Below are 22,818 nucleotides of genomic sequence, written 5' to 3' on the forward strand. Positions count from 1 at the left end.
AATAATAATAGTCTTTTCAATTTTGTTTATTAATTATGCACTCTGGTAAGTAGGCCTGCTGAGAGGGCCTCAAATAATAATCCAGAAAACACGCAATAGAGGAAGAAATTAACAACTCTTCTCTCTGAAACGGATACCGATAAATTGCGTGAAAGTTGCAAAAATTTTAGATTGTTTTACGACAGCGACGTCAATGGCGAAGAATTAATAACGGAGATTGAAGATTGCAAAATGTTGCTAAGGCCGAGAATCGAAAATTTCTTCTGAATTTTATTGTTGCATATGGAGATAATGTATTTTTGTATCTATGCATTTTTCTCTAAATTCTTCTGACAAATATAGTATCAACAGCAAGCTGTGAGCAGATTTTTATTTTTTTTAATTTTCATATTTTTTTTGTATTTTTTTATTTTTAATAATATTTTTTTATTGGTTTATCTCATTTATGAACCCATTTTATCTTTATGTCCTTCTTATAGTTATTGGTCTATTGTTATACATTTTTAGCCTTCCTTTTATTTTCGTATAAGTGATTTTTTCAAATTCCTGATATTCATAATTATGGTCATATTGTATACTCACCTTATTTTATTTAATTAAGTGATGTATTATAAATGTCTAGAAACTTGTTATACATTTTATTTTTTCTAATTTATCTACAGCGAATGCTTTTATCTGTTTCGGTCTAGAGCTTCATAATTATTTTAAGCCTAGTTATAAACATAATCTAACTTCAAGCTGCTTCTTTTATAACTTATTTTAATAACTTACTATTTTCAAACTCATTTGACTACAACGATAAATTTTAGAAAAGTAGGCGATATCGTTGGCACTCTGGAGACACGCTGGCAGTATCGCGCTAGCAGGAGGCGACACGACTGAAGGACGTGTTGGTCGACGCATAATTATAAATCTTTCACAACGCGTAACTATTAACTAACAATAAATATTCTGCAATGACCAACCATGGTCTAATTGGCAACCCATTACCACACATATTGACATGATTTCTCTACGTATAACAAAATGTTCACTGGCTCATGAAAGTGAACAGACTATAGATATATTTTCTACAGTGAATTTTATGTTGCGTTATATAAATATATTTTTTTTTAATTTTGCACCATAGAAATGTAGATAACGTTTTTCAAATAATACAAAGTAAGGTGACCATATTTTTAATTATAATTAATACGTTTGGTATCTTAGAAACATTCTCTAATGTATTTCAGTATGACTATTTTAGTTATGACACTATAATAAGGCAGTCTGTCATCTTTAGATATATTCCATATCACAGACTCATCAATGGCCAATCTAATTTTACTTGATCCCCCTTTTGTTTATAAAAATCCAAAGCACTACGTGTTTCGAACGAGATCTAAGCACTTGTCTGAATACTTAGGAGATTAATCTCATACGTACAAAAAAGAAGATAAGAATTAAACAAAACAGTGAAAAGTTAAAATCACTATATTAATAAGTCTTAAAATATGTAACATACTCGATATGAGCTAATTCCAGTAACATTTAAATCCCTTTATTCCCACTCAGACTTCAACACTTTTATCACAAGTACCTTTTTGAAGAAATTTTAATACATAAATGCATCTCATAATAAGCTAACAAATAAAGAAAACATGTCCATTTAACAGTTATCTGGTAATTTTGTAAAAAGAAAAAATCGGTAAAAAATGATAGAATAGTTTGTCCAATTTTAATTTGTCATTAATTATATCTAAATTAACTATATATGCAGTGGAACATATTCATAATAAAGTCAAAATTCAAAGGACAAAAATCTAATATAAACTGTCCAAATGAAAGAAAAAAGCACTTGGCAAAAATACACATGCACACAAGCATATTTATTGACTATACAAAGTAGCCAAGACAAGAAAATAGCAATAACGTATAGCCCATCCAAGATGTTAGCGCTCATCATCGTTGTGTTGGAAATAAGGGTGCGTGTACGCTTGCATGCATACATATCTACATAGTTTTCCGCAAATTTGCTTACACCGATAGGAGAACGTTACAAATACTAAATCAGAGCTGTTTTAAGGGTAGGGTGACCATACGTTGGAAATTGAATTAAAATTTATAATGTGTTATATTTTTATTATAAACTATTGTCATGTTGTGGTATTTTGCAATCAATAAAACAATTCCTGTAATATTCTATTGGTATTTTAAAAAATATTATATTGAACAGATATTCAACCTGGAGAGTGATATCAAAACTGCTCTCATGTTTTTGAAGTTAATATGTATATAAATAAACAAAAAAGTAAGAAAGTGATATTTTACATTTTCCTAAATTAATTAAATTAAAAAAGGAGAAATTAATTAAACGTGTAAATTCACATGGTCACCCTTTTATATTTCTCACCAATACTGTATGGATGAGCGTTCACATCTTGGACGGACTGTGCTTGCAAATAAAGTAAATACTGAAAAGTGAAAAATAACAACAATTTTGCTTTGGACTAACCTGACAAGCCTGTATGAAGAAGAGTTTAGGTTTTCCGGCGAGCGTAGAGCATCGGTCAGCGGTGAAGCTGTTCCATAGGAACTCCGCCTTGTAGTGCGTGTCCCTGGCGTAGAGACGACCCAGATCTCCATGAGTGAGCACGGCGACGAAGAGGCAATCGTAGCGCGAGTGGTCTGCCATGGCGGCTTGGGTGATGCTCTGGTTCACATCCTTGTACACCAGGTCCCTGAAAACGGTGACGCAGAAGCCCAGCCCCTTGAGGGTGTTCTCGAGGAACTCGCCGTCCACGGCGGTACCGGCTCTGGCATTGAGCTGCGGCTCTTCGAAAAACTCGTGGTTGAAGATAAGCGCCATGCCCCGCTCCGGATGGCTCATGTTGTAAAAGCGGTCGTTCCTTAACGCTGGAGCTCTGGCGATCGGAGCGCTAGAGCCTACGGCGTTGCCCCGGGCGTCACCCTCGTCCGCGCCGCGCTTCATCGCCGCCGAAACGACGTTGTCGTTTTTCTGGTCACGGGAACCATTATGACGAGCGTCGCCCATCGCGTCCGTGCCCGTGCCAAACGAGTAGCGAGGTGCTATTGTCAAGCTGTGGCTCAAAACTTCGACAATATATCCGCACGAGTTGCGGCTGTCAAACTTTCACAAATATTTGCTATTATATACATGCTCTATGATTATTTATCTAGTACCTAAAATACCTGACTCTACTTCAACGCATATTCATCATTATTGGTCTAACTACCCAATATGAGTCTCTTCCTCCTCCAAGAATGTTCTCCATCCCCTCCAGTCCTGCGCCAAGTTCCTCCAGCTGTTGACTTCGGCTGCACTGGCATCCATCACATTATCCACTTATTTTTTGCCATTTTTTTATCAAAGTTAAATATTGTTAGTTAAATATAAAATATTGTAAACTAAATTCATGTGTTAAAAATAATTGTAAACCGTGTAATTGATTATTGTTTTAACGCCAATCGTCATTAGTTATTCTTCTAGTACTATATGGATAGAGCTTCGTAATATACTTGTTTAGTTGAAATGAAAAATCACCTAAAAACTCGTAAATCTGATGTCCGAGCACGGACAACGGACAGACAACAGACGAATCTGTCCGACACCACACACTTGCGGATTTGTCCGTCGGACATCCATCTCGGACAAATCCGGCGGGCAGATCCGCCCGTGGGTGGCCACACATGGGCGGATCTTATACTTTCCCTCGCGGTCGCTCGCGTGTTAAGTGACGAGAGTGAGTGAGAGATAAGGGCATGCGGACCACATGCTCTGTTTTTTCTGTTTTGCTTTCCTTTATTTGTTTCTGTTTTTCTCTGACGGACGTAAGCCAAATGCGTTACAAATAAATAAGGATTTATTTTTGGAAGTTGTGAAGTTAACTTGTGAATCCCGGTAGAATAGAATTTATATATTTTTGATCAAATTATTTAAACGTAGTTTCGGTACACTTACACATTTGCAAAAAAACCCGTATATTATTTTTAATAACTAATATACGAAATTGTTGAGGATGACGGTTGAAGTATTAACAAATAGATACTATTGCGACGAGGGGGAAATATATCTTGTGGGGTTTTTTTTCATACTCTTACAATTCCAACTTGTTCTGGATAACGCACTGTATTCTTTTATCCAGCGCTCCGCTTCCTCGTTCGTCTTTATATCACATCGAAAAGTTTTAGTGTCAACCTCGACGTAGTTGAAAGATTTAGGAAAATGTTCCATCGTGGTAGTTATTTATTAAGCAAATGACGCCCACGCGTAAACGACCGTTACAAGCAAACGACAATGCACTCGATTGCCACTTGAGGGCAGCACCGTCGGCACATTTCCAATCCGACTGCCCGAAAGAGTTGCACTCGATTGACACTTGAGGGCAGCACCATCGCTAAGCCGCGTACGCACGCACGCACACAACTACACTCGGCTTTCGGCTAGTCGGATCGGAAATGTGCGCGCGGGACAGCATGCGTCCGAGCGCCCGAAGATTGCCAGTCGAGAGAATAATCGTCACGCCAGTGTTACCCAAGTGCCGCCAAGTTTTGATTATAACAAAATTTAGCTCCCACAATACATATTTTTATTTTGGATATTTTTATGTTTATACGTGTTTTTTTCAATTTTTAATAGAAAAAATGTAGTTGATTTTATTAATACAGCTAAATCATTATTTAATGTTTTATTTAATGGTAAGTAAAGATATTTTAATAATTTAATATATTCAAATGAAGATATTTTATTAGAAATGAAATTTTTATAAAGAGCGTGCATGACATAACCCCAAATATTTGTATCAATTTTTTTCGGTTAAGTAATATTTACAATACTGTTAGCCTACGTTTAACACTTTATTTTCGTAAATGATATATGTACTGCCATAAAAATGTGCAGTTAGTGTGTATTTCTCTTACTTGTTCTATATCTTCAAATGTAGCTTAGTTAAAGTGTCCAGACGTCCTCCTTTGAAAAGGATTGTCTTCCTTGAACTAAAAATTCCGAGATGACGTTTTTTTAGTATCCTCCTGTGATATTTTCAAAATCTGGTCTTCTAGTTTATTGGATATTAACTATACAAATATTAAATTTCCTTGTGTTTTTTTTCTTTTTGCAATTAATAAGAAAAAAATACTTTATGATTAAAGTTAAAATAAATATTTATTGTATGATACTATATTGGAATAACTAAAATATTTCATTACAAATGAAAATAAGAAAGATTCATAAATAAATATATAAGTAATTATACGTCTACAAATATTGAGAATCTAGGTCCGCTGCAGAGTACAAAAATAAATGTATTACGAACATGAATTACAATGTTTTATAGTATCTTAAAACTGTGCGAGTTGCCAAAACGAAATCACTAGTTCTTGGAAAAATCGGTAAAACCCCTAATAGACAACACATATTGGTATCTATTGACTCATATATATTAATAGAACTATCAGATTTAACCAAGCAAGATCATGAAATCCCACATTTTCATTTAATGGACAGTGAAAACACCACTATAAATTGGTAATATTGATATATTATTATAACCAATTTAATTAATTCAAATAAAGCACCCGGATTTGACTTAATAACTGGCGAAATTATTTAGAATAAAACATGCGCTCAGTGCCTGGAAAATAGCAGAAGTATTAATGATTCCCAAGCCAGAAATCCATTAAACGAAATAAAATCATTGCTAACAATAATAACTAAAGTATTCGAAAAACGCATATTGAAAAGAATAAAACTCATAATAGAGAAGAAAAAAGCAATTCTTGTCGATCAGGTGCACTGCATCACTGATTTAATAGAAAAAGCGTTAGAAGAAAAATATACTTGTTCGGCTATTTGTTATATGTTGCTCAAGCCTTGATTAAGTATGGCAAAAAGGTTTAATTCACAAACTAAACAGCATACTACCGAACCAATATGTAGAATTATTTGAATCGTACATTTCCAACAGATTATTCAGAATAAAACAAAATTACGAATATAAGAGCTGGAGTCCCACAAGGAAGTGTCATAGGGCGATGCACTATTTTCTATACGCATATGATTTGCCACAAATAGAGAATGTCACAAATGCAACATTCGCGTATGATACAGTAAAGAAATAGCGAATACTACCGAAAAACTTCAACAAGCTGCTGAAAGGATCACCGATTGGAGCAAAAAATGGATAATAAAGTTGAATGAATTAAAATCGGTACTTCACTAATTAAAATATTACTAATCAATTTCAAATTTTCATAAACTGCAACACTATCCTATTTGTAAATACAGCTAAATACCTTGGCAAGACCCTGGACACCATACTACGGTGAAGGGAACATATAAAAAAGAACTTGAAATAAAATATCGCTCATCAACATTGAGGCAGCACATTCCTCAATGTGGAAGAGAACTAAGCCCTTAAAACTGGTCTAGTTATAATTATTGCAACTCATTTACTATGTATTTACTATGATTATGTAGGGTAGAATATAAAACTTTTTGTTGCCAGTGGATGAACACAGTGCTCAAAACATAAATTATTAAGTATATAGTAAAATTAATTGTTGGTCATAGAAACCAGATTTAATGTTTTAAAAAATACATAAAATTATTATGCGTGTTTGTTTTAAGGCAGTCGTAATAAAATTAAATATTGTACATCAACATTTTAAATTTAATCAACTTTAATATAACAATACATAATATATATTATAGAAATATTATTTATTGTATGTAATTATTTCCATTATAGCTTATTATTCAAATTCGTCATAATCCAATCTTTAGCAATCTTTACTGCATTATTTGCAGTACCGGGTGCGCAAGTAACTCCATAGCCTCCGTGTCCGTAACAATGTACAATATTTGCTTTTCTGTCGCCGAATTTCATTATTTCAGCCTCGACTCGAACTGGACTGCGATGCGGTCTTAATCCAACAGCGTGTCGGATTATTTTAGCTTTTGTTATAGCTTTATAAGAATAAAATTAGTGTATAGAACAGATAGAATTATAAATATGAGATATTATCGGTAAACATTTACCAGGTATCAATTCTGAGCACCTTTCCATTATAGCAGCTGCATCGTGTTTACAAAAATCTAAATTATAACTGTCGTACTGTCTTGTACCTCCGAGAGTTACTCCTTCGAATCCTGGAAGGATATACGCATCGTAATCTCCATAGAATGCCATTTTGATCCAAGGTGCTTCAACCTATAAATATTTTTATTTATTTTAATAATAATAATAATTTGCTATAAATTTAGAAATGCATACCTTTGTAACTTGACCTCTAATGGGAACTAATTTCATATCGTTACACAATTCTCTCGAACCTAAGCCCGTACAATTCATGATTATATCATAGTCGTTTGCGATGTCAGCAAAACTATCTATTTGCTGAAATTTTACAAGACCGCCGTTTGCCAAAAACCTATCGAATGTAAAAATAGCGTTGATAAGATGTTAGTATATATATTTATTATAAATAACTTTATAAAGCATTTCTGAATGAAAATCAATATAAGCCACAATGGAATTTAGCTAATAATTTATAGTAATACATTTTAAACTTGATTTGATAAAATGCATTTTAATCTTGATTTGGACTACTAACGAAATTTCTTGAATATATTTTTATCATATAAACTAAAGTAATAAATATTTTATTGTAAGTTAAATATTGCTAACTTTTTTTTAGCCCAAGGCAAATACAACCGACTTTCTACCAAGAGTGTCGTGAAAAACGATCCGTATTTCCATCCGTCTCCGCACAGTTTCAGCTCATCTTCGGTAGCCGCTCTATACATCGGAACGACGTCTTCGATCAAATGATTCTGTAACCGGAAATAAATACATAATTCTATATTTTAAATATATATATTACCCATCATTGATACGAAAATTGACTTACTCTAACGACACTAGGATTACGCTTTGAAAATATGTATCCAGATAAATAAGTAACGCCTGCGAGAGAAGCTTCAGAAGACATTGCCAAATGGTCCCAATGATCCCACGAGTTTTTCACCCATCGTCTGTTTTATTGATTATTTAATAAAAAAAATGTTTTGATTTAAAAACATTATACATTAGTTTTACCACAAATATAAGATAATAACACGTATAATTATATTCAATTTTATATTTACTCATATCATAATCGATAATAGAATTAAATTCAATTGAATTTTAGTTATTTATCAAAGCAATTACATTACAAAATCTTTTTAAAATTAATATTTCAAAAATGAGAACTTGTTAGTAAAAACTAAACAGATTGGAAAAAACGTTCAATTTTTAGTAATCACATCTTTATGGCAAACAGAAGTTAAAAAAATATTTTAGACTACGTAACAAAACATTGCTATTATAAAATAAGCTTACTAAATTTTGTATACTATTATAATGAATACCATCTTATTTGAGAAAATATGACATAATAAAATTCACGACTACCAGTTTTACTTTTTGGCTATATGAGGTAATATATAAATGCTTCTTGCGTAAACTAGTGCAAGTGTGAAAAGCAAATTCTACAGGAGAACTATTTAAAGTTTAAAATATTGGTTATTTTTTAAAATATACAAACCGCAGATACGACCGTCATATATTTCTATTCTATACGGATGATCCGGTTAGCTATCTATACCCACCTCAAAACATGGTGACATATTTCCCCAATTCAAAGTTACCTTCTTTCCGACAAATACTAATTCAGAATCAGGAGTTATACTAAGGGACTATTGAAAGATATATAATATCTGACTGTATTACATAGATCACGGTGAAAGCTGCTGTATAATGTAGATGCTAGTAAATCTTCTGATATAATAACTAATCGAATCGTCGAGCTGGGGAGGCCACTGTATTTAAATATTAATGCCGCAGATAATGAGCACATGAAGACGAATATCAAACGTAGAATTAATGAAGATACACGAGGATAATGTTCAACGGATGAATGATGAAGATACAGACGATACAATAGCAGTCAAATCGTTGGAAACCATACGGTTTTCATTAATTTGAACCCTTAAAATCCCATAGGCCAGTAAATCAGTCTGAAGAAGTGATGCATATGTGTCTGAAACCTGAACGGCTAGTTTACCGGCCTCAATAACTACAATCAATACCCCACAGGCCAGTATTCTAGCCTGCAAAGAAAAATCTAGGAGGGGACTTTTGACTTATCAAATGATGTGATTTTCTAATACGCAAGGTTTGACCCACCGGATTTAGGTAAAAGTGTCCGGACCTGATACCCGGTCTAAGACTCGATGGGTCCGAGTCTTATTTTTCATACAAGAATTTTTTAATATAAATTGACGAAATTTGTGAATTATTGAATCTAGGTGTGTATCTAAAACATTCTTTCAAGGGTTAAAAACAAGCGAATAAAGTCCGTATTCATATCAACGCAGTTGGAAATTTTTTGCATTTGATAATATATCGATTAAAGCAATTAAAAAATCTAGCTTAATCGAAGAAAGTTTCACAAATTCAAGTTACAAACTGCCCAAATGTGAAAGGGCCGTTATGAATTTTATTCCCAATTTTTATGAAACAAAAAATATTGAAATGATAGTTATTAGAAAAGAAGTTGAATAAAAGCCAACAATTTAGTATTACACTTGAATGGACGAGCATGAAAATGCGAAAATATTCAAGTATTGTAATGGAAACTAAAGAAATTATTTCAGCTGATAATGTCGGTGTTTGATTAGTTTCATTGACTGTATCACGTTCGCACCAAATTGCTTTCCAGCAAAAAATTCAAGTTTGTGGTCTTATTTGAGAGATAGCAAATGCAACATGATTTAAACAGTCCAAAATGGAAAACTTTATTTTATGTCAAAATGGTCTTAAGTAGTTATTTAAAAAAAATGCTTCTTGAAATATAAACCCGGATATAATGTGGTTTTATTTAATGAAACAGTTAATTGCAATCATTTTTACATAATTCCATCGTTTTTTACAATCTTCTTCCATCTCTCAGGCAAATCAAAAATTCCTTTTTTATAAAATTGTTTCGGTTTTGAGTTAAAAAAAGTCCTCTAGTGCTGATTTGACTTCCTTATTTGATTTTTTTTATTCCTCAAAAAATGTTCCATAGACCTGAACAAGCGATAGTCTGAAGGAGCTATGTCTGGTGAATACAGGGAGTTTAATAGAACTTCACAATTGAATGGTATGAAGGCCTTGTTTTGATCTGATAAGTCATGCGGAACCCAAACTTATCTAACTCTCCTAGACAATCCATCGATGGACATCCTTGGATTTGATTCTGCTTTGGACAGCAACAGGCTTATGTCGAACTTTTAAGTTCATTTTAAAACCAAAATTTCAAGATTTGGATTTTTTAAGCCTTCTCTGGCACTTCATTACGTCCAACATGTCACAGCATTGCAAATGTTTTCAGTAGCAATTTTTGTGTTTCTTTTTAAATGGCATTCATACACCATGCAATTCTGCAAATGCTCTTTCGATGGAATTGTTTGCCATTAATCAAGATAGGATAATGAGGGCAATTTTTTAAGTGTGAAACCATGTACAAGTCTTTTAATATAAAAACACGTTCATAGACAACTCGTTGCAAAACTGGCTCACCAGAAAAACATTACATTAATTCAGAATTTAATAGATACTTATGTATATATACGAAATGGAAATTCACGAAACGTTTTGTATATATATTCTTAAATAAATTTTATTAATGTTCATGAAAATAATTTAAGATGTAAGTCATAAACTTGTATTCAATAAAGATAATTTTTAATCATAACTATCAGGTTATGTTCAAATTAAAATAAGAACTGCCACATTATTTCGCAGTACGTTTAAGACAGAATTTTATCTTGCCATCTACGATTGCAGTGTAGGTTGAGAGCTTACTTCGTGGTGTCGTCGTCCGGTCCGCAGAAACTGGTCCCCGGACGGAACACTCCAGCTGCCACGTGACTAGTGGTCTTTTCTTCAAATTTGTCCGCCAACACGGACACCCGAGCTCCTCTCATAGAACTCTGAAGCGACAGAGCGGCGGCGAAACCCACGACGCCGCCGCCGACGACTCCGATCTTGGGCGACTCGTCCATTATACTCGACCGTTCGCTCTACAGGCAAAATAGGCACTGAATTATCTACGTTCTGAGTTAAGATAAGTGGGCGTTAATAAGATAAGACGCAGCGAATGAAACCAGCGCGTTGTGGATTTTTTATAACTTTATTCATGTAAATTCGCACTTATTATAATTTAAATACAAACATGTTAAATTGCAGTATGTGAGAACTAATCGGTTTACAGTCATCGAGGGCAAACGTCGCCGCCCGACGCGAACGCTCGGTTAGAGGACGGCTTCGCCGTTCCGCTGGCCGCAGCTTCGCTTCGTAAGGCAGTCTCGAATAGCGGTTTGACCGTATATTCGCATATACATATCGTAATATATAATCGTACATAAATACTGGAATATCGGACGCTCGCGCGCGAGGTACAAAAAAAGAAGGAGAGAAGTTCGTCGCCCGCGGACCGATTCCTAGCGTCGCGTGCCGGGGCGCGTGCTACGTAAATCATACTTTTTTTTTTAATTTTAATCGGACACCGATCTACGCATCGTCTATAACATCGTCGCACATCACAATTTTTTCTCTAAAGCTATCTGTACACGAGGGCTTCGCTCCGAGACGGCGCGCGCGAAGCGACGCGTACAAACAATAAAGTAGCGAGTATTCTTCCGGACGGGGCATCGCCGATGAGACTATGTACATTCCGCTAAGTACGCCGCCGGAGGGGGGAGAGAGAGAGAGCGACAGTTAGGAGGAGAGCCACGGGTGGCGGAGGCACTCGGAGGCCGAGGCTCGCTTGTTGGGATCGAACTCGAGCATGGGCTTGAGGAACTCGGCGAAGGCGCGGGCCTCCTTGCGGCTCCACTCGTACTTCTCGGTGAGCACGGCCTCGAGGCACCACGGCTTGAGTCCGGTGATGTTACGCAGCTCGCCCTTCTTGTTGAAGACTAGCTTTGAGTACTTGCCGGAGGCGGCCACGTGCTTGGGGATGTCGCCGAGCAGCTCGATGATGTGCGCCAGGTGGTCCTCGTCGCGACTGTACCTCTCGCCCGAGTGCGGCTCGAACAGATAGTCTCCGGTGGCCAGCTCAAAGGCCATGCAGGCTGTGCTCCAGATGTCGGCGGAGGTGCCGTAGCCGGCGCCGAGCAGGACCTCGAGCGAGCGGTACTGCCGCGTCTGAATGTCCTCGGTGAAGTGCTTGTGCACCCAGCACGCGTTTCCCAGATCTGCTATCTTGACTTCGACGTCGCAAGGATCGAAGGCAGGGTCGGGCGCACGCGCTTCGCCTTCGGCCTCCGCTTCCGTTTCCGCCTCGACCTCGGCCTCCGGCTCCGCCTCGTCCGGCTTGGGCGGCGCGAGTTGGTGGGATTGGGGTTCCGACTCTGATTCCGGCTGCGGCGTCGCCTCTTCGCCCTCTTCCTCGGCGACGTCGTCCGGGGAGTCGGCGCGCCCGTTAGCCTCGACCTCGGGCTGCGGCGCCTCGTCCTCCGGCGCCGAAGGCCGCTTCTCCTCCAGCTCGTCGATCTGCTCCATCTGCTTCTTGAGGAACTCCGAGTGCTTCTTGGCCTTCTTCTTGAGCTTCTTCTTCTTGTTCTTGCTCATCTTGCCGCGCTGCGCCTGCGCGCGGTGGTCGTCGGGGGCGGCGCTCACGTGCGAGGTGGGCGGCTTGAGCCCCATGAGGTGCAGCTCGGCCGCTTCGTGCGCCATGCGCCGCACCGTCTTGTCGTCCACGCGCACCAGCACGTTCTCCGGCTTGATGTCAGTGTGGATGATCTTGCACTTGGCGTGCAGGTAGTCGAGCCCTTCGAGCACCTGGCGGATGATGGTCTTGACGTTGGCGAGCGGAATGCCGCGGTAGTTGGACTTGAGGATGAGCTTGAGCAGGTGGTTGCCGAGCACCTCGAACACCATGCACACGTGCGTGCCGTTGACGCCGGTGATCTTGAAGTCGTTGAGCATCTGCACGGTTTTATCGCGCTTGGGGTCGGCCGGATCGCTCTCGCGCACCGCCTTCAGGATCTTGATCTCGTCGAGCGCCGTCTCGGTGAAGTGCGGCGCCGACTTGACCACCTTGAGAGCCACGAAGCGGCGATCGAGCGAGTCCCAGCAGAGCCACACGGTGGAGAAGTGGCCCCAGCCCAGTTTTCGCGTGACGCGGTAGCGGTTGAGGAAGGAGTCGCCGATGCGAACGGGGTGGTAGCCGCCGCTGCAGTAGTCGTCGCTGTCCTCCTGGTCCTCGTCCTCGCTGGCGGGCGGCTCGTCGTCGGAGCCGCGGCCCGCCTCGGGGCCCGAGCCGGCGCCGGAGCCCGCGGACGGCGGCGAGCCGGGCGCGAACGCCGGCATCTCCTTGCGCTGGCTCGCCGCCGCGGCCGCAGCCGCAGCCGCCGCCGCCGCCGCCGCCTCGCTCTTGCCCTTCTTCTTGGCCAGCTTGTGGCGCTTCTTCTTCGCCTGGATGGCGAGCACGCGCCGGTTCACGTCCGCCTTCGAGCTCATCGGCGCCTAGCTGCGGCCGCGCATGCCGCCAGCGCCCGCTTCCCGGCCTCCGCCGTCGCACCGAGCGCCGACGACCGAGACGCGGGTCGCTCGGTGTTGCCGCAACGCACCCTCGCCTCCCGCTGCCTACTAGACTGCTGCGCCCCCGCCGTTCGACGCCCGATGTCCGACGCTCGCGTCTGCGCTCAGTAGCGCCGCCCGGCTCTAGACAGACGCGATTTTATATACTAGTAACAAAAGAATATTGAAAATTGTTCAACGACCTACTATTATACGAAGCCGAACGCGCGACCGGCGCGACCGGCGCGACCGTAGACAACGAAATCAATATAAAAATAATTCAACTAATCGAAATGAAAAATGATTTGAGTGAAACAAAAAAAAATATTATATCCGTTATGATCTGACAGGCGTAAGCCCGATGCGTTACGACGGGGTAAATCTGTACCAACTGAGTAATGCCATGTTTACACGAGCTTAGTACTTGTCACTCGCAGTTCTATCCACGTGTAATCAAGTACTAAGCAATAAGTAAATCTGGCAACTACGAGTGAATAAAGACCCGACTTCTTTACTAATTAGTACTTGTCATTGGTGACAAGTGAGAAGTAATCGTTTACATGTTTAGGATAAGATATTATAGCTCTACATTCGTCCGAAATGGATAACCTTCGCCGCCACATTGATTTGAGAAATGAGTTCAATCATTATTATATCAACTATCATTGAATAATTTGATAAAAGAAGAAGAAAAAAGGTTGTGGACAAGACAGTGGTTGCTGCGAAGAGATGACATTGACAATTCAGCTTAACTTTTAAGAGTGCTAGCAGCCGAAGATCAATGTGAATACGGAATGTTTCACAAACGATCAGTTTAATATACATATTGTTACAAAAAATTACACCGGCGATTTAACAAAAAGACGTTAATATGAGGTTATTGCAGTTTATCACGTTTCTTCAGGATTTCAAAACCAATAATTTCTAAATTCATCCCCGAAGTTTTAGTTAAAATTTATTAAACTTAACTTCTGGATTAAATAAAACCACATCAAACTATTTATTATCTGTACTCATTTTCAATTGACATAGCGATAGCAGTTGATAGAATATTGTCACCGTTAGTTTCAGAATTATTTGTATATATTATTATGTATAGATGGCACGAGCGTGGCAATGCAGCTAAAAGCGAGAATACAACATATTTTGACTTAGATTTCGATTGAGAACTACAAATATTACAATATGCTATTTTTTACTGAAATCTTATCTGATAGATCGTCATCAGAATTTTATACATTTTCTTCTGGAGCAGAGGGAGTAAATACTGCCGAGACGCTAACATCGACATCAGGTTTTCATACATAATAATATATATACACAATAATATAAATAATATATATAATAATATATCTATATATATATATTTATATGTATTTATATGTATATATATATATATATATATATATATATATATATATATATATATATATATATATATATATATATATACATAAATATATACACACATATATATACAGAATATCGTAGCCGAAATATAGCAAGAAGGTATGTGAGGATTTTTATAGGTTCGCGAGTACTAATATTTTTTGAATCTCGAGATTCATCGCGATTTTCGTTTACTTTCTTTCTATATTTCGGCTACGATCCTTCAACCATGGTCATGAATTATCCGTAATTGGATTAAATGATTAACTACCTGTCACCTGTATATAATTAAGCTAACCATATTTATGAAACTCTAAACTGGGACAGCTAAAAAAGGTCGTCACGAAAATGTTTGTTCACTTTGGGGCACAGGATGTATTAAGTTGGATGACAGGATGCTGGGAGAGCTAAAAAAATATGTAATCACAGAAAATTTCTGAACCCGGGACCGATGGTGTAAAACCAGGACATACGGTAATCCTGACTATAATATTGTTTTATTGTTTCTTATCCTCTTTATAAATAAAAAAACACATTTTTATCTAAAAATTCTTAAAGTTCCCGGTTTTTTCAGCCCCGTTCAAAATTACCAATTTTTACCCATCGCTGTACGCCACTGATACCACCTCAATGCCCTTCCGTCATTCGTCCTGCCCGGGAACCGTGGGCTTCGGGCCAAATAAACGACCTGCGATTCGCGCCAAATTGACGCGATGGCTCAGGCCAGCATTACTGACTTTTTTGGCATCCGGACTCAGAAACGCAAGTATGCCCCGGACGGAGACCATGTGCGCAAGAAGGTCGTTCTGGAGCGCGACGGTCGCGTCACTCCGGAAGAAAAGCCCGCCATCAGGCGACCCCCGCGTCACCCGAGAGCCGTCTCCAAGCTCTCGTTCGAAGACCCACCGACCAAAGTCGAAGCGCCTTCGTCCGTCGAAGCTTCGAGGAAGGAACTGTCGCTCGGCAAGATCGCAAAGTCGCTCGTCAACAGCTCGCGCCTCGGCGAGTTGAAAGCCAAGCTCACCCAGTTCAATGAGAATTACCAAAAGCTAAAGAGCGAGCCGCAGAAGACTCCCGAGAAGACGTCGCTTAAGGAGTTCCGCACGATCGACCTCGAAGTGCCCGCCAGTCCCTCGAAATGCTCGCCCATGAAGCCGGCCACTCCGCTCACGTCGCCGATCAAAGAGAAGTCCGTCTACTCGAGGAGCCCACTCAAGAGCAGTCCCTCAAAAGTATGCATATTCTACTGTCATTCTAGTAATCCAGATTTCCACCGTATCACCGAGACAAACTTGAAATTTCTTATATGTATTCGATATAAATTAATTTCATCTTTCTCTTTAGGGATAAGTTATCAATCTAGTTTCTTTCCTACTTAAATATGACGAGGTTCAAATCAAAAGGATAAAATATCATTTCTGACATTCTCAACTTTGATTTGCATTGATGAATCTGTCCAAACTTAAACGAGGGTTAAAAATATAAATGGTGAATGAACATTTCAGTGTCATATTTTTAATGAAAAGGAACCTTGAATCATAAAGTACTATCGGTGGCAGATATCTAAAAATTCAGTATTTGTAATGTGAAAGAGTAGAAACAGCTGAGATTTTTCAATATTATACTACACTATTTTTTTCCAACAGTCAGCGGTTGTAAACAGTGCTCAACGCGTGACAATCACGTGTTCTTCACAGAAAGCTTCTAATTGGTTGTTCACTTGAACGGATCCATCCCCAAATACTATTTCAACAGGGTAGTATTGGTTTTCTGTTCGCGAGATTTTATTTACGTGTGCATACGGTTGCCGAATTTTTAAAGTGTAAAAATGCCTTTTACGGACACCAATACTAAAATTAACCCCTATAGTCCTTCAAAAAAACGGACTAAAAGAAATCACATAAATATTTAAAAAAAAAAACATTTTATATATGTATTAAAGGGAAATTTTGGAAAATCCCAACCAAATTATTGACAAAGTATCAACAAAGGCAAAATAAATTTATTGAATTATTCAAGTATATAAACATAATAACTTTAAATTTTCAGAAATGTAGGTATAAATTATTTTATGGGGTTTTGGGGACAATAACGCCAGAAATATGGAAAAAGATGTGTTGAGCATGTTAAGGATAAGGTTGAAATTTATATGTGGGAATTAAATAATCTGATAGAATTAAATATTAAGTCATTTTTATTAATGTAAACTAGAATTGATTCCTCAAATCGATTTTATTTGCTTTATTTCAATAAGTTGTTTTATATTTAGTATTTAAAATATGATTTATTTATAATTCTTGCCTTTAGTATTAGGTTTTACGTTTTTTCTAATTGTAAATGTTTTTAAATTAATGAAGTGTTTTATTTATTCAAAAAAATTCATTGATTTGTTCTGATTCAGCCCTGTACTCAGCGATCACGTAAACCCCGCGTGCATTTGTTATTGTCGACTGACTGTTTTAAAAAAAATAGACCATAGTGTTCGGCTGACTAAAATTAAATGAAATTAAAAAAATATTTTAAGAGATATGCGCATTTAAATAAGTAATTTGTTCCATAAAACGAATTATTTGTACATTACAATAATAAAAATTGAGTACTAAATAATTGTGTCTACATCCAATAAAAAATTTTAGATTATGAAATTAAATTCATGGTATTATTGGAATATCTCAATGATATATTTGCTGTTTTATTTGTGTGTTAATTTAATATATTACGTTCTCACATTATAGATTCCGGCGTATCTCCGTTATGCTTCTCTCGCAACGTCTGCAACTTTGTTGCCCCTTCCGCATCATTATAGATGGCTCGCCGAAGTATTCCGAGCGGTCGAAACCATGTGTGCGATGCTGCACAACAGAAAGGAGACTATCACATTTTCGAGAATCAAACCAGGCATACAAGAAATGCTGAAACGCAATGTCACCGAAAAGCATCTGTCCCAAATAAAACATCTCTCGCCCTTAATGTATTCATTCACAAGGGAAGCAGTAAAAAAATTCGGCAGCAGAGAGGAAGAAGTCGAACTCGTCTTGACGCCCAGGATCGTCAGAGAAGCGACCGGTTCCCCTGTTGACTCTATGAACCCCGAGATTATCCTAGAACGCCGGCGAAGCTTCTACAATCTGCTAATCGAGCAAGTCAAAAATCATCACGAAGTCTTCCTTGCGGGGTTGGATCCGCCCATGACCATTCCGAAATCCAAGCTGACGAGGTGGCATCCCGAGTTCGATCTGGAGCGCATTCCTGGTGTCGAATGCAATCTTTTACCCGAACTGCCGAGCAAACCAAAGTACACCACCGCCAAAGACATGCTGCAACTCGTGTCCGAAAAATATACGAATCCAAAGATTCTGAGAGCCTTGCAACGGGTCGCGGACGCTAAACCCAAAGATCTTGCAGATAATTCTAAAAGCGCCGCCGACGAAGATAAAGACTCCAGCCTGCCCTCTTTCCTGAATCCGGCTTTTAAAAATATCCCGCCTGCGCTTTTATTGAAGATCAAAGCGAAACAGGCCGAGAACGCCTTGAAGGCCATGACCTGCGTCGAGAGCGAAACGTCCTTAGCATATCGGAGACTTCCGGAGTTGGCGCGGACTCTTCAAAATTTGTTCGCCGTCGAAAAGAAAAACGTGTTGTCTGTCGAAGCTTTGGCGACCAAGCTGGAGAACTCTTTTTCGACTAAATTCACCGAAGCAGATATGTCGACTCATTTGAAATTATTGTCCAAAGAAGCGCCAGAGTGGTTAACTTTATGCAACGTGAGAAAGACCGAATTTGTGAAGTTGCTCAAGAACGCTGATCTTAACAAAGTTTTAACCAAATTGGAAGCTCTAGTTTCTAAGCACAGTTTATAGAATTGAAGACAAATATTTTTCTAAAATTGCAACCAGTTAGCATATGTATTTATTTAACGCTTCTCGTTGAAGAGTGGCATCCACCAATATTGCTATAATATATTATAGTGTATTGTTTAAAATGATATATATATATTATAGTATGTTTTTTATACAAGGATTCAAATCTTCATTATATCAACCTAATATAATAGGTTGTTTATTACTTACTATTTCTACAAAAAAAGTTTAAAAGATCTCATTTGTTTGTTTATGAAAAATCAAGTATTAATTTTTCCTGTTTGTTTTTTTTATTATTAAATTTCTTTCTTTTGATTCAATTTTGTTTTATTATTTAAAATAAAGCGTGAACCAGTGCTCTACAGTCTGAGTCAGAATCGTGAAGTTAACTCTTTAGGTAGTCTAAAATTCGCTGACTCCTTTTTTATTATCTATTTTAATCGATACATAATGATGTATTATATTGACATATTACTTAGTAGTGGTATGAAAGAAGGAATGGCAAAGGTTTTGAGTTATTGTTTAATTCCATATTTTTTCTAATAATTTGAGAATGAGCAATATATAAAATAATTGTTCCATAAAACGAATTGTTTGTGCATTACTGCTGGACAGATTAGGTGCGAGCAAGCATTGGTCAGAACAGTAAACACCTTATGAATAACTGCAATGAATCATTTTCTGAAAATTTACCTTACATAAACGCACAAACAATTCGTTTTATGGTACAAAGTATTTATTTAAATGCACAGCGTTGATAGATTTTTCGATGACCACAGCTCTGATATAAACAAAATATTCCTATTACCCGGTATGTTTGCTGAAGGTAATCTATGCGATAGTTAGAATCTATCTTTTTTAACCCCTGATGTTTAACGACAGATCCTGTAGTATCTTTCCGCAAAAACTAAAGCTTATTGTGCTGGCATCTATGGAGTGAATGTTTATAAACATTTTCCTCCCTTAATAGAAATTAACCCATATAGAGATCGTAAAATGACAACCTAATTTTTTTTCGGCTCAAATTAAATAATAAATTCAATTTGCCTCACTTAGCTCTGTTATCATCCACCGACAACTGAAATTTAAATGCTATTAAATTTCTTGGTAATCTTTTTTAAATGTAATTAAACTATGTTTCAATTTCGATTTTATGTAAAAATTTTCCGACTAATATTTTTAGATTCACAAGTTATCTTATTTTTTTCTTTAATTTTTCGTTTTGTGAAATACTTGCAAAACTGCCTGTAGCGAAAAAACAACCCTTTGATGTGTTAATATGTTTGTTTTATAGAAAAGATGTAGAAATAAAAAAATAAAAATGCCATTCGAATTGATGCTTTTAAAACCAATATTTTTATTGTTACGTATTTTTTAATTGAATATTTTAATAGTATTGTGCAGTAGGAACAGTTAAATTTATTAATTTATGTTTTAAAAAATTATCACTGAACACTGATTCAATCAAAACATTTACAAAAGAAAATCATAATCGTGAATCCCGTTCAAACGATTCTCCAAAAACTTAGTATGAGTCTCCAAATCTAAATAATGCGTCTTGACAATCGGATCTTGCTTTAGAACTTCAATCCATGAGCACTGAAATATAATTAATTATTTATTATTTAATGCATGTTTAAAAAATATATAATTTTACTTACAAGCTCAGGAAACTTTTCTTCTGTGATAGCAAAAGCTTCGCTGAATTTTGTCAACATGCCGAACCGTTCGAACCAGGGCCAGATCATGTAATCGACCATACCAGGTTTGTCACCAGCTAGATACGTTGTCTTACGCTTCGATAATTCGCTTTCGACTTCTTTCATACCATCGATAAACTGTTCCACTTCGATTATATTCGAAAAAAGAGCTTTGTAGTACACTGTAATTGGCTGTAACAAATTTAACATATAGCATTTGGCATAGATTATTATTTAACATTAAGATAAAACTCACTTTATTGAAGTTTTCAATGATGAGTTTATCTTGTGCTTTCCTCAGAGGATCTTTCGAAGTTAACGGATTCTCTGGATATTTATCGTCGATGTATTCTGCTGTAATTAAGCTCTCGTATATGGTTAGCCCGTCTTTGATCTCCAAAGCTGGGACTTTGCCTGTTGATTGTATATAATAATTTAAATAAAAAAAATCACTATTGAAAAAATATATTCTTACCATGTGGGCTCTTTGTCAGATACCATTCCGGTTTTTCAGTGAGGTTGATATTGACTACCTCATATGGGACGTTTTTGGCATTTAGTGCGAGAATAGTCCTTTGAGCATAAGGACAAAACCTCATACTATACACTCTCAATTTTCCATTGAAAGGCGGTGGAGTAGATCCTATAAAATATAAAAAGAAAAAAATAACTATTTTTTATACATAATCTTTAGTTACCTAATTAAAAAGTGTCATTTAATATTATCATCGTGATCTATTAAATATGGTAAATAGTTATTTATGATATTTTGTCAGGAATAATTAAAGTATTTTTTTTTAATGTCAGGTTTCTAACTTTTGGTCATAATTTTTTTTGTTGTCCTTAACCTCTAAAACTCGGAGATAACTCGTGCAAAATAAATAACCGATGAACTGCCAAATAGTGTTGTAAAAAACATGATTACCGATTGTTAAGTGTTTATCGCTCATTTTGACAGGCTTGACCTTCTTGATCGACGTTCCGCCACAGAATGATTCAAAAAACCACTTGTGAACATATCGATGGTGGGGAATCATTTAGAACGCATTACACGATCCACAGATACACAATTAGAATTGTATATCATTCGTTAGCATTGAAACAAAATAAGAGGTAAAACAGTAAATATTACACTAATGTTGAATATATTATACTATATATAGGTGTTATTATTATTTTAATTTATAATTATAGACAAAGGGGGGAAAGGCTTGATTTGTATTACAATTTATTTTTATTTTTAAACATATATTTCATTATGATAAATAAGATTTATGAACATACACTTATATACGGTATTTAAATACAGTATAATGAGAAAGCACTTTTTAATGAAAAACTTTCTTTAATTTGGATATTTGAAATATAACATAAATATATATATATTTAACAAAAATAAACGTATTCATACTTTTATAGATCACAAGGAAATATTTATGAAAGCAAAAGGTATTTTTAATTTTATTTTTTAGTTTTATTCAGTTTTTTAATTAAATAACGAATGCATAATAATATTTTCAAACATAAACATCATATTGGACAAGTTTACTTTTAATATCGACTGAATTAAATAAAGATTGTATTTAAAAACTAAATCATTTTATATTTTATCGTAGTATTTATATGTACTTACATAAGGTTAATTAAACAATATATAGGATTTCTATCAAAATCTACCTAAAATTCATGATGTGATTGAAATAGCTAAATTTTAGTTATTTCAATCACATCAATTCATGATGTGATTGTAATAGGCAAAATTTTGACATATTAGTACATACATATGTACTTATTTATTCGATATTATCAAAAGCAAGTTTATCGCGTGACAAAAAGTGCCTATCATCGCAAAGCAATGTTCTGTAGTATCATTAATTTTTCACTCAAAATCGATATAAAAATAGGTCACACATGTTTGGTATTGATTATTTTTTTACTTAGGGTGAAAGCGACGTAATTTATTATTTATGAAATAAATGTTACATGTGTATTTCGATCTAATTAAAAAACATATTTATGAGTTCAATTGCACAGTTATTTCTCAACATTGCAATTAACACTACGTAGTCTACAAAAAACGAGAGGTATATACGTAAAAATATAATATAAACAAACATATATTTAAGATAGTATCAAAAAATATGGTTCATAATAATTTACTGGGTATTAATCTGATAATATGGAACGGAGTATATTTTTTATAATATAAAATACGTTATCAATGATTTAAATTTTATCTGATGATTTAAAATATAT

General features: G+C 36.5%; 5 protein-coding genes across 5 annotated transcripts; 1 reads left to right on the forward strand and 4 right to left on the reverse strand.

Annotated features, from left to right (window-relative positions):
- Window positions 1–3,085, reverse strand: LOC148237724 (caspase-1-like). Its single transcript, XM_088181818.1, has 2 exons — window positions 2,495–3,085; window positions 1–124 (listed from the first exon to the last, which is right to left on the reverse strand). Exons 1-2 carry the CDS (start codon window positions 3,032–3,034, stop codon window positions 17–19), a joined length of 648 nt encoding a protein of 215 aa, XP_088037944.1. The 5' UTR covers window positions 3,035–3,085; the 3' UTR covers window positions 1–16.
- A 1,714-nt stretch (window positions 3,086–4,799) lies between these two features.
- On the reverse strand, window positions 4,800–13,961 carry Daao1 (D-amino acid oxidase 1). The gene is made up of 7 exons (XM_088181605.1): window positions 13,821–13,961; window positions 10,893–11,110; window positions 7,912–8,035; window positions 7,689–7,834; window positions 7,275–7,431; window positions 7,040–7,211; window positions 4,800–6,967 (listed from the first exon to the last, which is right to left on the reverse strand). The coding sequence occupies exons 2-7, from the start codon at window positions 11,090–11,092 to the stop codon at window positions 6,744–6,746; spliced, it is 1,023 nt and encodes a 340-aa protein (XP_088037731.1). The 5' UTR covers window positions 11,093–11,110; window positions 13,821–13,961; the 3' UTR covers window positions 4,800–6,743.
- Window positions 11,202–13,876, reverse strand: LOC148237726 (SRSF protein kinase 2-like). The gene is made up of 2 exons (XM_088181604.1): window positions 13,821–13,876; window positions 11,202–13,757 (listed from the first exon to the last, which is right to left on the reverse strand). Exon 2 carries the CDS (start codon window positions 13,551–13,553, stop codon window positions 11,808–11,810), a length of 1,746 nt encoding a protein of 581 aa, XP_088037730.1. The 5' UTR covers window positions 13,554–13,757; window positions 13,821–13,876; the 3' UTR covers window positions 11,202–11,807.
- Window positions 13,962–15,606: 1,645 nt separating the features above from the next.
- On the forward strand, window positions 15,607–19,182 carry dup (chromatin licensing and DNA replication factor double parked). Its single transcript, XM_088205558.1, has 2 exons — window positions 15,607–16,234; window positions 17,738–19,182. Exons 1-2 carry the CDS (start codon window positions 15,716–15,718, stop codon window positions 18,860–18,862), a joined length of 1,644 nt encoding a protein of 547 aa, XP_088061684.1. The 5' UTR covers window positions 15,607–15,715; the 3' UTR covers window positions 18,863–19,182.
- Window positions 19,183–20,195: 1,013 nt separating this feature from the next.
- On the reverse strand, window positions 20,196–21,555 carry LOC148237728 (pyrimidodiazepine synthase-like). Its single transcript, XM_088205559.1, has 5 exons — window positions 21,488–21,555; window positions 21,038–21,205; window positions 20,819–20,976; window positions 20,524–20,754; window positions 20,196–20,461 (listed from the first exon to the last, which is right to left on the reverse strand). Exons 1-5 carry the CDS (start codon window positions 21,510–21,512, stop codon window positions 20,336–20,338), a joined length of 708 nt encoding a protein of 235 aa, XP_088061685.1. The 5' UTR covers window positions 21,513–21,555; the 3' UTR covers window positions 20,196–20,335.
- Window positions 21,556–22,818: the final 1,263 nt, after the last annotated feature.

This window comes from Plectrocnemia conspersa, unplaced genomic scaffold (genome assembly GCF_051122295.1).
Source record: "Plectrocnemia conspersa isolate PC_06_02 unplaced genomic scaffold, ASM5112229v1 ptg000002l, whole genome shotgun sequence".
Lineage (NCBI taxonomy): Eukaryota > Metazoa > Arthropoda > Insecta > Trichoptera > Polycentropodidae > Plectrocnemia > Plectrocnemia conspersa.